The sequence below is a fragment of the Protopterus annectens genome, chromosome 1.part2, assembly GCF_019279795.1.
Source record: "Protopterus annectens isolate FY-2018-M chromosome 1.part2, PAN1.0, whole genome shotgun sequence".
Lineage (NCBI taxonomy): Eukaryota > Metazoa > Chordata > Ceratodontiformes > Protopteridae > Protopterus > Protopterus annectens.
In genome coordinates, this window is record NC_056727.1 from 629,259,276 (window position 1) to 629,273,024 (window position 13,749).

Sequence of the window (13,749 nt, forward strand, 5' to 3'; positions counted from 1 at the left end):
CAGCATTTACACATTTAGTTAGGATTGCTTAGGTCTACCTTACTTTATTATACCACCCAGGACTATTGCTGCTCAGACAGCTTCGGAATTGCAACTGCAGATTACTCCAAGTAAGCACACATCCCTTATCCAGTTAGAAACACCCTGCACTCCTATCCTTTCAAGTACACCTTACAACCTACAAGTATGGATGGGCACTTTCCTTCTATTTCTGCATCCAGCCTGGTGGAGATAGGCATCCTGAGGCAATGTAACTATTGCCTTATGTGCACTAGCAACCACTTAATTCTCAAAGAGGCAAATACAGTATGTGAGAGATGTGGTTACATATTGACACCATATGGCGGGCTTTCACATGCAGACATAAAAAGCAACATATAGATTGTCAGTAACTCACACCCATAACTCACCAGATCTGCAAAGGACCACACACAAATGTCCATATATGCGGAGGTGCTCGCATGTAACTTACCCATACCACAAAGGTCTCTCAGGCGCAGTCCTCAGAAACTCTGAGTGCACACAAACAAGGCAATTCCTATCACAACACATAAAGCCACATCTCATTGTGTCTCAACTACCAAGCTCATAAAGTAAAACATTCCACAACCCAATATTCAGGTCATAGGAGACTCCATTGTGAGCCACACTGATGTACCTCTTACCAGGCTGGATAAGAGAAAAGTTACAGTTACTTGCCTATCACAGGATTCACAGGATCACACAAACACTCAGGTCATTTACCCTTAAGTACCAGTATGACACTGTCATAGTCCATGTAAGTATGAATGACCTGAGACATACCTCCTTGACAATATGAACAGAGACATGATTAAGCTCTCAGAATATGTGTAACAAGCAGTTATGAGCCTAGCACTGAGCAACATTTTTCCATCTCAAAGGATGATTCCTCAATACCAGCAGAAAATTATTGACTTTAACAATAGCTTAGCTACTGGTGTCATTCCAAAGGGGTCCAGTACTTGTCAGTCTTGGAGAACATGATTGATGGGCCATGTTGCTTTGCCAGGGATGGGCTTCACCTGACACATCTAGGCTTTTGGATATTGGCCAAAACATCATCCACCCCCATAGTGCCTTTTTTAGACATTGCCAAACAAACAAACCTTTCAACATAGCAAAAGCTACTCAGGACAAGCTAAAAGTGTTATTGCTCAATGCTAGGAATCTCAGCAAAGAACTGCACTCCCTGGAAGCTGTCCTCACCCTGGAGAATGATAACATCTGTGCAGTTACTGAGACATGGGTCAAAGCCATGAAAAGCAGTCTGGTAGTGCATAGCTATAATTCCTTTCATACATTCTAACTACCCACTGAACATGAAAGAGCAAAAGGAGGAGATGTGTCTATCTAGATAAAGGTTAAGCACCCCTCAAGGATGGTCACACAATATGATATGCTTAAGCTATTCCATGTCCAACTAACCATGAGGAAAATCCATTAGTATATTCCAGCTAGTTACAGGTCCCCAACCAAGAACCAGGAAATCCATACAACATACCTGAATTTACTAGAATAACTTACCATCCAGCCCAATACCATACTCATGGGTGATTTTTAACTACTCCGCCATTAATTGAGAGGCATACATGACCACTAACATGCAAGCCCAAAGATTTCTTGACTTTGTAAATTCAAATGCCCTGGAGCAGCTAGTATGCATTCCCACCAGGTGAACAAATAACCTAGATCTGGTACTCACAAACATGGGCGAGTGCAGCACCCCACCTAATGTGATGTCCTCGCTGGTAAGATCAGATCACAAAGAGGTCTCCCCTGAAATAAAGGCAAAAAAAGTTCCCCCCACCTAACCCCAAAAACTTTAAGAACTTCTCTAAGGTAAATTATTCCCTATTAAGGGATGGCATAGCTAGTTTACAAGTTTCTCCAAATCCAGAAAACACAGAAACTTATGCAGAGGCATACACAAAAGCCCTGTATGACCACATAAACAACTGCATAGAAACAGCAGTACCAGGCTGAAATAAGCACAGGTTAAACCACAAAATCAAGCCACCCTGGTGGACCCCTGGTATTAATTGGTTGTACAACAAAAGAAAGCAATCCCTGTTGAGAGGTAAGAGGGAATGTGCACAACAGAGCAAAAAGCCCATCATTTGTCTGAAGAAGTGAATCAAAGAACTAGTCAAGTCTCTGAAAGTAGACTTTGAGGTAAAAATAGCCTACAAAGCTAAGAATAACCATAAGTCATTTTTCAGTTATCTCTGCAGTCTTCAGGGTAACACCCAACAATGTGTGGAATTATTTGTAGGTGGCATCACCTATACACAGCCGGAAAATATAGCAAATCTGCTGGCCAAAAAATTCAGCTCAAATTTCACATCCCCATCACCCCTAGATCTCCCCCAGAAATACCCTCTACCACTCCACCTCCAATTATCACCAAAGAACAGTTCCCACTGCTTTCTCTAAAGCTAAAAACATGGCTTCAGTGAGGCCTGACTATATACTAGGTTGCCTCTTAAACAGCTTAAATCAGGACTTATCAGGCTAATTAGAATCTCTATTTAACTGCTGCCTCCAGACTGGCTTTGTCCCAATAGAGTGGAGGACAGTAACACTCATCTCTCAGCATAAAGAGGGACCATCTACTGACCCAGGAAATTACAGACCCATATGTGTGACTAGTCTTATATGTAAAACCATGGAAATAATAGTTATGGGCCTGATAAATAATGACATAAAAAGCCACCAACTACTGGTCCCAACCTAATTTAGCTTGGTCAAGGGCAGGTCATGCCTACTGAATCTGGTGGATTTCTTTGAGAAAGTCACTAAGGCCATGGATGAAGGTAAAACAGTCCATACTGCCTACCTCGACCTGGCCAAGGCATTTGACACAATTTCCCACTCAGGTAGTATAAATAAACTCACAAAACTGGTCATAAATCCCTACATCACCAGATGGATAGCTAATTAGCCCATGGACAGGACACATGTGGTTAAAGTGGGTTACTCTAGATCCATCAAGAAGCCAGTTACTAGTGATGTGCCACAGGACTCAGTGCTGTGACTACTCCTGTTTGTAATATATTTCTTTTGAAGCTAAGGCTAATGTGGAAGGCCTCTGGATGATGAAGTTTGCTGATGACCTGAAGCTGTGGGGAATCACTGAATCCCCCAATGATGTAGATATCCTTCAGCAGGGTCTACATTAGACAAATGATTGGTGCCAGAATCATAGTCTAAAACTAAATACAAAAAATGCATTATCATACACTTTTGGAAGTGAAATACCCCTGCAAATTTCAACAACAGTATCACACCCCTATGAGTGGACTCAGAAGTGAGAGATCTATGTATACAGATAGTAGTATAAACTTTGACTGCCATGTGTCCCTAGTGGTGAGGAAGTCCTTCTATGTGGCACAACTTACGTGTAAAGGAATGGTATCCAGATCCAAGGAAATTATATTCCTGCTGTTCTCAACCCTCATTAGACCAATAATCAAGTACAGTGCACCATTTGGCATACACTTGGCTAGGCACTTACAGCAGCGGGAGTGAACTCAGTGATTCCTTGCAAAGAAAATACAGGGTGTAAACAACATATCCTATGCAGATAGACTAAAAGCTCTATCCTTTTAGTCTGTCTCCTACCAACTACTAAGGGGTGACCTATGCCTGACCTACAAGACATTCATAAACCCAGCCCTGATGGAGCTGCTACACATCTACAAGTCAAACAACTTGAGGGTCACCTGATCTAGGGATCTAAATTTAGTTGTTGTGTCTTTCGGCTTTTCCCGGTTAGGGGTCGCCACAGTGGAACTCCTGTCCGCTAATGATTGGTAGTTGATTTTTACATGCCGAGTTACCAGCCCTGATGCACAACCTTCAAGCGAAGGTACGCCCATTCACGCATGTCTCCACGCAGATGACGCTCTAGCTGAGAATCGAACCAGACAGCGTCTTACTGTGAGGCGACAACGCTACCACAGCACCACCACCGCGGGTATATAGGGATCTAAATTTAGTAAGCAACTTAAAAAAAAATGATGGAGAGACAGATATGTGTCTGAGAGGTTGCCCCTTCTTTGGAACAGGCTTCCTATTCACGTTAAGCAGAGCCTTTCCCTGGCTCTCTTCAAATGCAATTTGGGTCAGTGGGTGGGGAATCACAAATTCACACTTGGGGTAGTGCCTAAGTCCCTTATGAACAGGAGCAATACGTAAGATAATCAGTGGATAGGCACAAATCCTTTCCATCTTCTTCCCCCTGGGGGGCATGTATTGAGTAAAATCAGGTTATATTGGCTAGGCTTGTAAGGGCTCTTAAGCTGTTGCCTTAATATTCTCCTATGAACCTTTAAACCTATGAATCTCTGTTTTTATGTACTGAATATTGACTGATAATTTGAATATGATAACCAAAATGAAACACAACACTGCATTGATCAATGTCACCACATATTCTAAAGTTATATACTTTCATATCACTTAATATTCTTCAGAATTTGCCATACTTATGAGCAAGTTATATTAGTCAAGCCAGTTTCTGCTGGTGCTATTCATGTTTAAACTGGATCTCCTCCAAGGTTGTGTTGATATGATAAAAAAAAAAAAACAGGAAAAAAGTTTGGCTTACTCATCTCATGTGTGTGTACATTATGACTAAAAGCAGTGAATTATCTCCAATTTGTATTATCTTTATTAAAAAGGCTAGAATTGATGTCAAAACCTCCTATCCCATCCATGCTTCATTTTCTGAATCAGTCCAGTGCTTTTCTGAGGATATACAATGTGGTAAAGTATACATTTATGACTGGACCTTGGGGAAGTACTTTTGCAAAAGTATTGCAAAGTTGAGAAGGTCTCCATCCTAGAAAAGCTAGTGTGTTATGTCTTTTCATTAAGAAGGGTATGATACTGAACTTTAAGTAAATTGTTACAACCAGTACTAAACATTCCCGACCTGACACATTCAGAGGCACCATGGTGTTTGTGAGGGGAGGTAATGTATCTATTGCTTTTCTTTTATTTATTTTGTTTTTGTTTACTGGGTTTGTTTGACTGGGTTTAGTCAAAAACCTCTTTACAACAGAGACCCTGGGAGAAAAGCTCCAGTATATTGCACCCATTTTAAACAGACACTTCAGTAATATAAATAGCACAGGTATTAAGTAATACACGTTAACAGTTATACATACATTTGCTTATCAAGTTACATTCATATGAAAATAGAGGCACCTATTACAGTATAAAAGTTACTCATGCATTAGTAGATGAACAATTGAAGATGTGTATTAATAGGATTGACAGACAAATAATAGATCATGTAATTAATGCTTAGAAAATCTATGAAATGGAAATGGGAAAGGAACACTGTAGGTCAGAAAATGGTAATATTATAGTTAAGAGGTGGGGTATAGAGCAAGTTCAGAGACGTTTTAAGGTTCATATTAGAAGTATTAAAGTGGGGGTGAGCGGTGTCATAATGCAATGTATATAGCTGGGAATGTAAGTAAAACTATTCAGGTACTGATGAGGATGGGTTGTGGGACATAAGATTCTGAATGAAGAGAAGTAGTTTGATGATATAGCAAGGTGAAGATAAAAGTGGCATTTATCTTGGATATGTACATGAACAGATCCATTTATTTGATAAGCGAAGTTATAGTTATGTTTTAAATGAATCTGCTTTCTGAATGGATTTCAGTGGTAGTGGGATGTGGTTCTGTAGTTTAGCTACATTATTTGAATATAAAGAGAGTCACCTGCAATGTTGGTTATAGTGATTAGTGATTTTTTCTAGAGTGTAAATTTATGTTGGGGGAGTAGTGTTATTATATCACGTCACTTAAGTTAATGTATCAAGTTGTTAAGAGCTGGGAAATTTTCCCGCTTATAGAGGAATCCGTGTATTGTAGGCTGAGAGAGAGAGGTGATTTGGTAGTTCTAACCAGCTTAATTCTCTAAGTGCTAGCCCATAGTGAGTTTGATTGTTATAGTTTATTGCAGATGTGACTATTTTATTATAACATTGCCCAAGTTTGGACACTTGCACCTTGTATGTCTGAGGTAAAGACCTTTACCATTAAGATCCTGAAGGGTTGTTAAGGTGTGAACACTGCCCATTAGGGTGTGACATCACTTTGCCCATCACATGGACCCACACAGGGCTACCACCTATTGAAATGATAACTGTGGAAAAGCCTTGTATAACAGGATATTTATTGCGACAGACCATACTCCTATGTACTTCATTTTTTTATTATTTTTAAATATTTAACTAGATAGTAACCTTCTTTGAATATGATATTATAGCTGTGTTTTACGTGTTTTCAAGGGTTTTCACATGAAATTACTGAAATGTCTCCATTTAGCCCTAACAGGGAGGGCACCCTACAATTTCTGTGTGAATATCTCAGGAAATACTGTATTTTAAAGCTGTGCTTGAAATGATTCATGTTTCCTGTGTTATGGACTGTGCAAGGGAAATTAGGAAAGGTGGAAATCCCATCATCCTCAGATAGGTCTGGCCTTAGACAACTACATAAGGTACAGCATGTTTGTAGATGTGTAAGGTGTCATTTTCAGTGATGTCCACATGTGTTAAGTGGCTTACTGCAGACAATGGTCTCTGACAATGGATACTACCCAGGACCATATTACAGTCCACCTTCATTAAAGTAATTTCTGACCTTCATGAACTATTATTCAATGTACCGAGTACCACACACTCACAGCAACTTACACACATATATGTTACTATTGCAGCATAGAAATACAGAACATAGGCAGTGCTACCAAGGAAATTCAAACCTACAACTCAATTTTAATGCTTCCATGTGCTTATCACACATATTTTTATGTTTTGTAATTTACTGGCATGCACGCATGATCCATTATTCATTAAAGTATCATACAAGGGAGGCATGTGCTATTTTGCCACAAGATCTGATTGCAGATTATAAAATGCTGCAGCAGCAGGGAACATGACACAAGAGAGACAACTTCAGTCCATGGGCAAATCATGTCCTCATGGGTGCTCTGAGGATATGTTGAAAACGCTTTTTTTTTTTTTTGGAAAAGGGGGGTTAACATAGGCAGAGAAACTAAGGTGTGGGATGAAGTACTGCCTGACATAAGTGATGCAGTCGTGAAGAAACCACACCTTGGCATAATATATATAAAAAGTGAATGACATGGTGAGATGTTCCAGGACAAAAGTTAGGCAAAATAGCAGCAGTAGTGGTGGGTCTTCCACAGTCTAACCTGTAATGCTGTATGAGGTGTAACTTCTATCTATAAGGGGAGAAGTTTTGGATACAGATCATGATGCTCCTTGAATCAGAGGTGGTGTGGACACCAGTACTTTCAGACCCCTACAATTACAGTCAGACAGTGTAAAAGGTTAATATGTAGCTAATTCCACTACATTTGCTGAGATGTATTTGGCATGATACCTGTGTGTGTATATATATATATATATATATATATATATATATATATATATATATATATATGTATATATATATATATATATCACATTTACATGTTTCATCAGCAACTATGACATCAGTGTTAGGGTCAAGACAATGTCTATCAATAACGCATGGTAAGTGTGGAAATCCTACTGTTATATAAAACTAATTCCACTTGTCACAGGTCACAGTAACCACATTTTAACATATTTATTCACAGGGTCAGCATCAGAAACAACAACATCCTATGCCTTGACACGGCAGGCTGATGTTAATAGCAAAATTGCTGTTGACAATGACGGCATCACTCTCACACTGATTACACAGTCTGAGGATAGTGGCACATAGTCACAAAGTATACTGGCAGGGCCCCTTATACCACAGCAGGTAGATAACTCCATATGCAGTTATGTGGCCACACACATATACACTTATAAAAATGTGAACATAACATTATAGCACTGGGGAGACACCACACAGCTCAACACTTACTTCTTGTGCACAGTCTGACCCTCATGATGAGGAAAGTACCCTTTCAATGGTAGCAGTAGCCACTGTCACACCTGTACACAGAGGTACCAAGTGAACATATATTTCACAGTTAGCTCCAGAAACACACAAGGCCTTGGCTACCTAACACCAGATATGCCATGATATAGTTCAAGCCTAGATTACTGCCACTGATAGTCAAGTAGTGATAATTAGAGTATTGCAGATTATACATGAGGAATTTCACTAATACGTGTGAATAGTAGAGGCCAGGGACAATGCCATGATGATGCACATACACAGTATGGTTGTACACACAACATTTGTGTCAGACTACATGCATACACTGAAAGAATTACCAGACAGACATTACAAACATAGGTGGACGTGGGCAGGGACCTGTCCACATGTGTGATGGATAAGTAGACCACACACCATGTGATTCTGAAGAAAGTGCTTCAGGCACTCATGTAGGTTCCTCCAAGAAGAAGGCAGCCAGACCTCATCAGCCATCTACAACATATGAAAGAACTTTTCAGTCAAGGTCTAGGTCCCACAGCATGGTTAGGTCAATGTCTTGAGGTTCCACTACATCCAGTAGATCCTGTCATCATATCTGCTCAGCATCAAGCTCATCTATGGGGCCATCGCCCACACTGTCTTTTGGGGACATTGTGTATGATACCTTCCAAATATAACTTACATTTTCAATATCATTAACAGGGAGACAATACATAACCAAAAGTCACTTTCCAGAGATAACCAATGCTGCACTTCTTATGTGTATCTGAAAAAAGAGAGAACACCAAAAGGGGAAAAAAATTCCAGTGCAAGTAATTGGTGTCATGTAATATTCATCATATTCTATTCTGGCCACAGCAGTGAAAAATATCAGTACATCCCTAAACATGTTTCAAAACACATGCTTTTACACACTTAAATCAACCCCTGTCAGTATAAGTAGCACTTGTGACATTTACTCCTCAATAATTTATTAAAAGAAAATCTGTGATCTGTAGATAATGTCTGATGTACAGTGTAAGTTGAATATAAACTACTCAGCATATCCCCAAGTAACATTTCATGCATCAGGTTTTACCTCTGAAAATGTTTTTACAATTTCACAATTTCAGTAAGTGAATGTTATGGCTTATAGTTGTACACTATATACACCACCTCTTTGCCTGCACAGCCATATACTGAGCACAAGCCTGCCACAGAGGTTGCTGTGTTACTGCCATTAGATGGCCGCTATTGCTATTATCACTGGTGAGAGGGATGACAGAGGGAGCTGCTTTGCCACTTCCCTTGGCTGTGGCAGTTGCACACCAGACCAATATATATATAAAATCATGTGCAGAATGCTGCATGCAGCAGGGTCATACTGAAGGACACCACCACACTCAGTCAGGCAATGAAAACAGGTTATGAACAGGCCAGACACTAGTTCAATGACTATTCATGTCTGTAACAGGGCGGTGCCAAAGCACTCCTCAGCAGCTACCTGCAGGTTATGAACTGATGTCATTAGCCACAGTTGGAATAAACAATTTGCTAATTTCTATGGATATATTTGTCTGAATTTCTACTTTCATTTTATTGCTTTTTGGAAAGTCACGCTTCTCTTTGGATTGAGTTATTCTTCTTTAGAACTTGATCAATGTGTACCAAGATCATTGTATATAGCAATGTATTTTACTTAGGTGATAAAATCAGCTATTGTAGTCTAGTTTGTATTTTATTTAAGTCAGTGATGTATAAACTCATTAAATCTGTTGTGCTATATGCACCATTTTTTAAGCTTCTTCTTCTTTTGGCTGCTCCCATCAGGGATCACCACAGCAGATCAACTGTTTCCATGTCTTCCTGTCCTCTGCATCTTGCTCTGTCACACCAACCACCTGCATGTCCTCTCTCACCACATCCATAAACCTTATCTGAGCCCTTCCTCTTCTCCTGTTACCTGGCAGCTTCATCCTTAGCATCTTTTTCCGAATATACTCTGCATCCCTCCTCAGCATATGTCCAAACAAACATAATCTTGCCTCTCTGGCTTTGTCTCCAAACCTTCCAACCTGGGCTGACCCTCTAATATACTTATTCCTAATCCTGTCCATCCTCGTCACACCCAATTCAAATCTTAACATCTTTAGCTCTGCCACGTCAAGCTCTGACTCCTGCCTTTTTGTTAATGCCACTGTCTCCAACCCGTACAACATAGCTGGTCTCACTACCCTCTTGTAGACCTTCCCTTTCACTCTTACTGGTACTCGTCTGTCACAAATCACTCCTGACACTCTTCTCCACCCACTCCATCCTGCCTGTACTCTCAAGTATTTAAACTCATCCACCTTTGTCACCTTTACTCCCTGCATCCTCACCATTCCTCTATCCTCGCTCTCATACACACACATATATTCTGTCTTAGTCCTGCTGACCTTCATTCCGATTCTCTCTAGAGCATATCTCCACCTCTCCAGGGTCTCCTCTACCTGTTCCCTACTCTCACTACAGATCACAATGTCATCTGCCAACATCATAGTCCACGGGGCTCCTGTCTGATCTGGTCTGTCAACCTGTCCATCACCATTAGAAATAAGAAAGGGCTCAGAGCTAAACCTTGATGTAATCCCACCTCCACCTTAAACGCATCCGTCACTCCCACCACAGACCTCACCGCTGTCACACAACCCTCGTACATATCCTGTACCATTTTTTAAGCTTATTCTCTTTAAATGTCTATGTCAACACCTGTTGTTTTGCAGTGTACCCTAATACCCACTACTCACTACTGAAAACAGGCAGGGTTTTGTTACTTTGCTTATTTAATTTATAGAAGTAAATAAACAGATATTTGCTGATGAAATGCAATCTAGTTTGAACAACACTAGATCAACATATATTTTTCAAATGTGTATTTATTCACAGATTGTTGTGACAGTGGTTGAGATTCATATATATGGTGCACAGTAGTGAAGAGCTGGTACACAAGACAAGACACTTACACGACCTTGTGAAATTCAAAGATGGACCCGTATGCAGGGAGCAAAGACATACACAGCTATATACCTGTAGTCCAGCTATGCAGCTTGCAAATATCATTCCACAGTTTAACATGCAATTCACAAGTGTGTGAACCATTGAATACACTGCAGAGAAGAATGAAGGATTTACTGACATCAGCTTAAAGACATACACTGCAAAAAAAAAAAAAAGTGCAGTCTGTTATCTGATGAGCAAGTAATGGTGTGTTACTCAACATAAGAAAATTGAGCAACTTCACCACTAAAGATTGTAGTACGCTTAGAAATTACTGCTGTAAGATTGATACAACAGCTTCTCAAAGTGTGGAGTGCACATAAAGCACATTTCATCAACTACACCCAGTCTGTCCATCCCACGCTTCTGTAAGTGGAAGCAGTCAGGTATCTAGATCCCCACATTAGCGTATATTTTAACATGTTTCCACAGTTATGGACCATCAACTAAATAATAGTATGAATCACTTATGTCCATGACTGCAGAGGAACACATATGACAGTGATCTTCACTGTGCAAGAACTGGAGTTCTACATGCATGTGTCTTGCATCCACTGCGCAGGCTGCCCGCTGTACTCCCACAAAAGGACACACACTATAGTGTACCTCTAGAGTGACAAATATGTGCACGCCCTACAGGCATACAATTGATGACATCACTGTGGTAGCTGTGCATAGTACTTGCCTGTGTAGTATGAATACCAGTGCCCAAATTTGTGGATCTAATTGGCTGGCATGTCATTACTGTGATGCATGTTTATGGATCATGCTAATGACACAATTTCATACTAAACATTAAGCACACATTTAATTCCTGCAACTGCATACACACTATGTTTATTAATGAGTCAGCCAGTAAATTTACATCTAAGTACAGCAAATAATTCACAGTAGTTCACCTGTGAATATGGTTCATGCAACTTCATTTTTGTTTTGGTTTTGAACTAAACCATAAGCAAGACTCTAAAGCCAACTATGTATAGCATAACTGCAAAATATTGGTAATACATATCTGTATTGTTTAAAGCCATTCTGTCTCAAAAGATAATTCATTTCATGGATTACATAGTACATCTATGTAAAATGCTTCCTACAATGTTGTCCAAGTCTATAATATTTGTTAGATCTAACATCTATTTTTTTTACTTATAGCCTGGTTGTGTAAATACTACAGAAGTTGATATAAAGAAATCTTCAAGAATGAAGAACCCTCATAAAACAAGAAAGGTAAGAATTTAAGAATATTCATTTAGTTCATAATTGACGAGTTTATCCTCCACAGACTCAAACAGAAAGCAAAAGGTTTTTTTTGCTGTTGTCATAATCATCCATTCTTGCCAAAAGACCATATGTTTTTCATCAGTAACACAATCTTAAACAACTTAACATCAGCAGTGTGTGTGTGTGTGTGTGTGTGTGTGTGTGTGTGTGTGTGTGTGTGTGTGTGTGTGTTTGTGTGTGTGTGTGTGTGTGTGTGTGTGTGTGTGTGTGTGTGTGTGTGTGTGTGTGTGTGTGTGTGTGTGTCTCCGTTGTGAGTATGCATATACTACCATAGATCACAGAGATCAGAAACCCGTAGGAGAATAGAGCAGAATGACCAGATGAGTTGCCCCTAAAAATCCTCAGAAACCAGACGAATCTTCAGTAGATTACTGACTAGTGCAGATGACTGTAAGTCAGCAACTGTGGTATGCTTTTACAAGGGAGAAGACGAAACAAGCCTGTTAGCTTAACAGTAGTGATCTCAAAGGTCATGGAGAAAATCCTTGGGGGAAGACCAGCAATATTGCTAGAGGACAGCTATCTCTAGAACAGCAAACAACATGAGTTTTTTTTTCAGTCATACCTGATCCAGTAGAAATAGTCTACCTGGACTTTGTCAAGGCCTATGATCTGATCTCACACAGGAGACTGAGAAGAAAACAGTAGCACATGGAGCAGAGAACCAGGACTGAAGGACTAAGCAGCTGCATGATTACATGGTACTGCATAATGGCTTGTGGCAAAAGGAGCAATGCCAGGAATTAGGAAGGGGACTAATGCAGTATCACAGGGCTCTGTCATAGGTACAGTACTCAGCAGTGTGCTTCACTCAGACATACTGAGGGAATTGAGGGCAGGATTGCTTTTTTTTTTTTTTTTTTTTTTTCCAAAAAACAAGTAATCTCCGTGGCATCCCCGAAGTCTCAAACAACACACTAAACCAGTATAGTGAGTCCTAAAAACAAAACAGTGTAAGAAACTTCTCTGAGTGGAAGAAATTCAACCCATATATATCTAGTTAATCACTGTATATTAATCAGATCAGATAATGGTAGTAAAAGTAGTGAACCTAAACTCGTCCTAAGTCAAACAAATAATAAAAATATATAATTTGAAATATTATACAGAATTGCTAAGTATTCAAAAGTAATCTAAGCAAGGTAGACAGTCCAATTGTACATTCTGTATATTTATATAGCGAGGTGATAGTTTTTATTGCCCTTATTTAAAGAAAATCATTAAGACCAGTGCAGGAGGTGACTGTAATACTACAAAAGTAATTTACAGGGCACGGTGCAGTGAATGTGATGCATTCTATGTGGGCAAGACTGTAAATAAACTTAAGCATAGGATTTCATGTCATCTGGCAGAAATCTGCTCTGGATGTAAAAATAATGCACTAGCCAAACACCTTGCTCTTCATAAAAGACAGACAGGTTTTAAGTTCCAGATACTGGATTGTATAGACATGGGTGATCTTGAAGGAGAC

At 39.7% G+C, this 13,749-nt stretch overlaps 1 protein-coding gene across 3 annotated transcripts in view; it reads left to right on the top strand.

Annotated features, from left to right (window-relative positions):
* The window catches only part of RGS7 (regulator of G protein signaling 7), a 2,400,584-nt gene that overhangs the window by 1,873,814 nt on the left and 513,021 nt on the right, over window positions 1-13,749 (top strand). For all 3 annotated transcript variants that reach the window (XM_044058067.1, XM_044058054.1, XM_044058060.1), the window contains exon 8: window positions 12,150-12,224. In XM_044058067.1, the coding sequence (XP_043914002.1) occupies window positions 12,150-12,224 (75 nt within the window). The remainder of the gene's footprint in view (window positions 1-12,149; window positions 12,225-13,749) is intronic.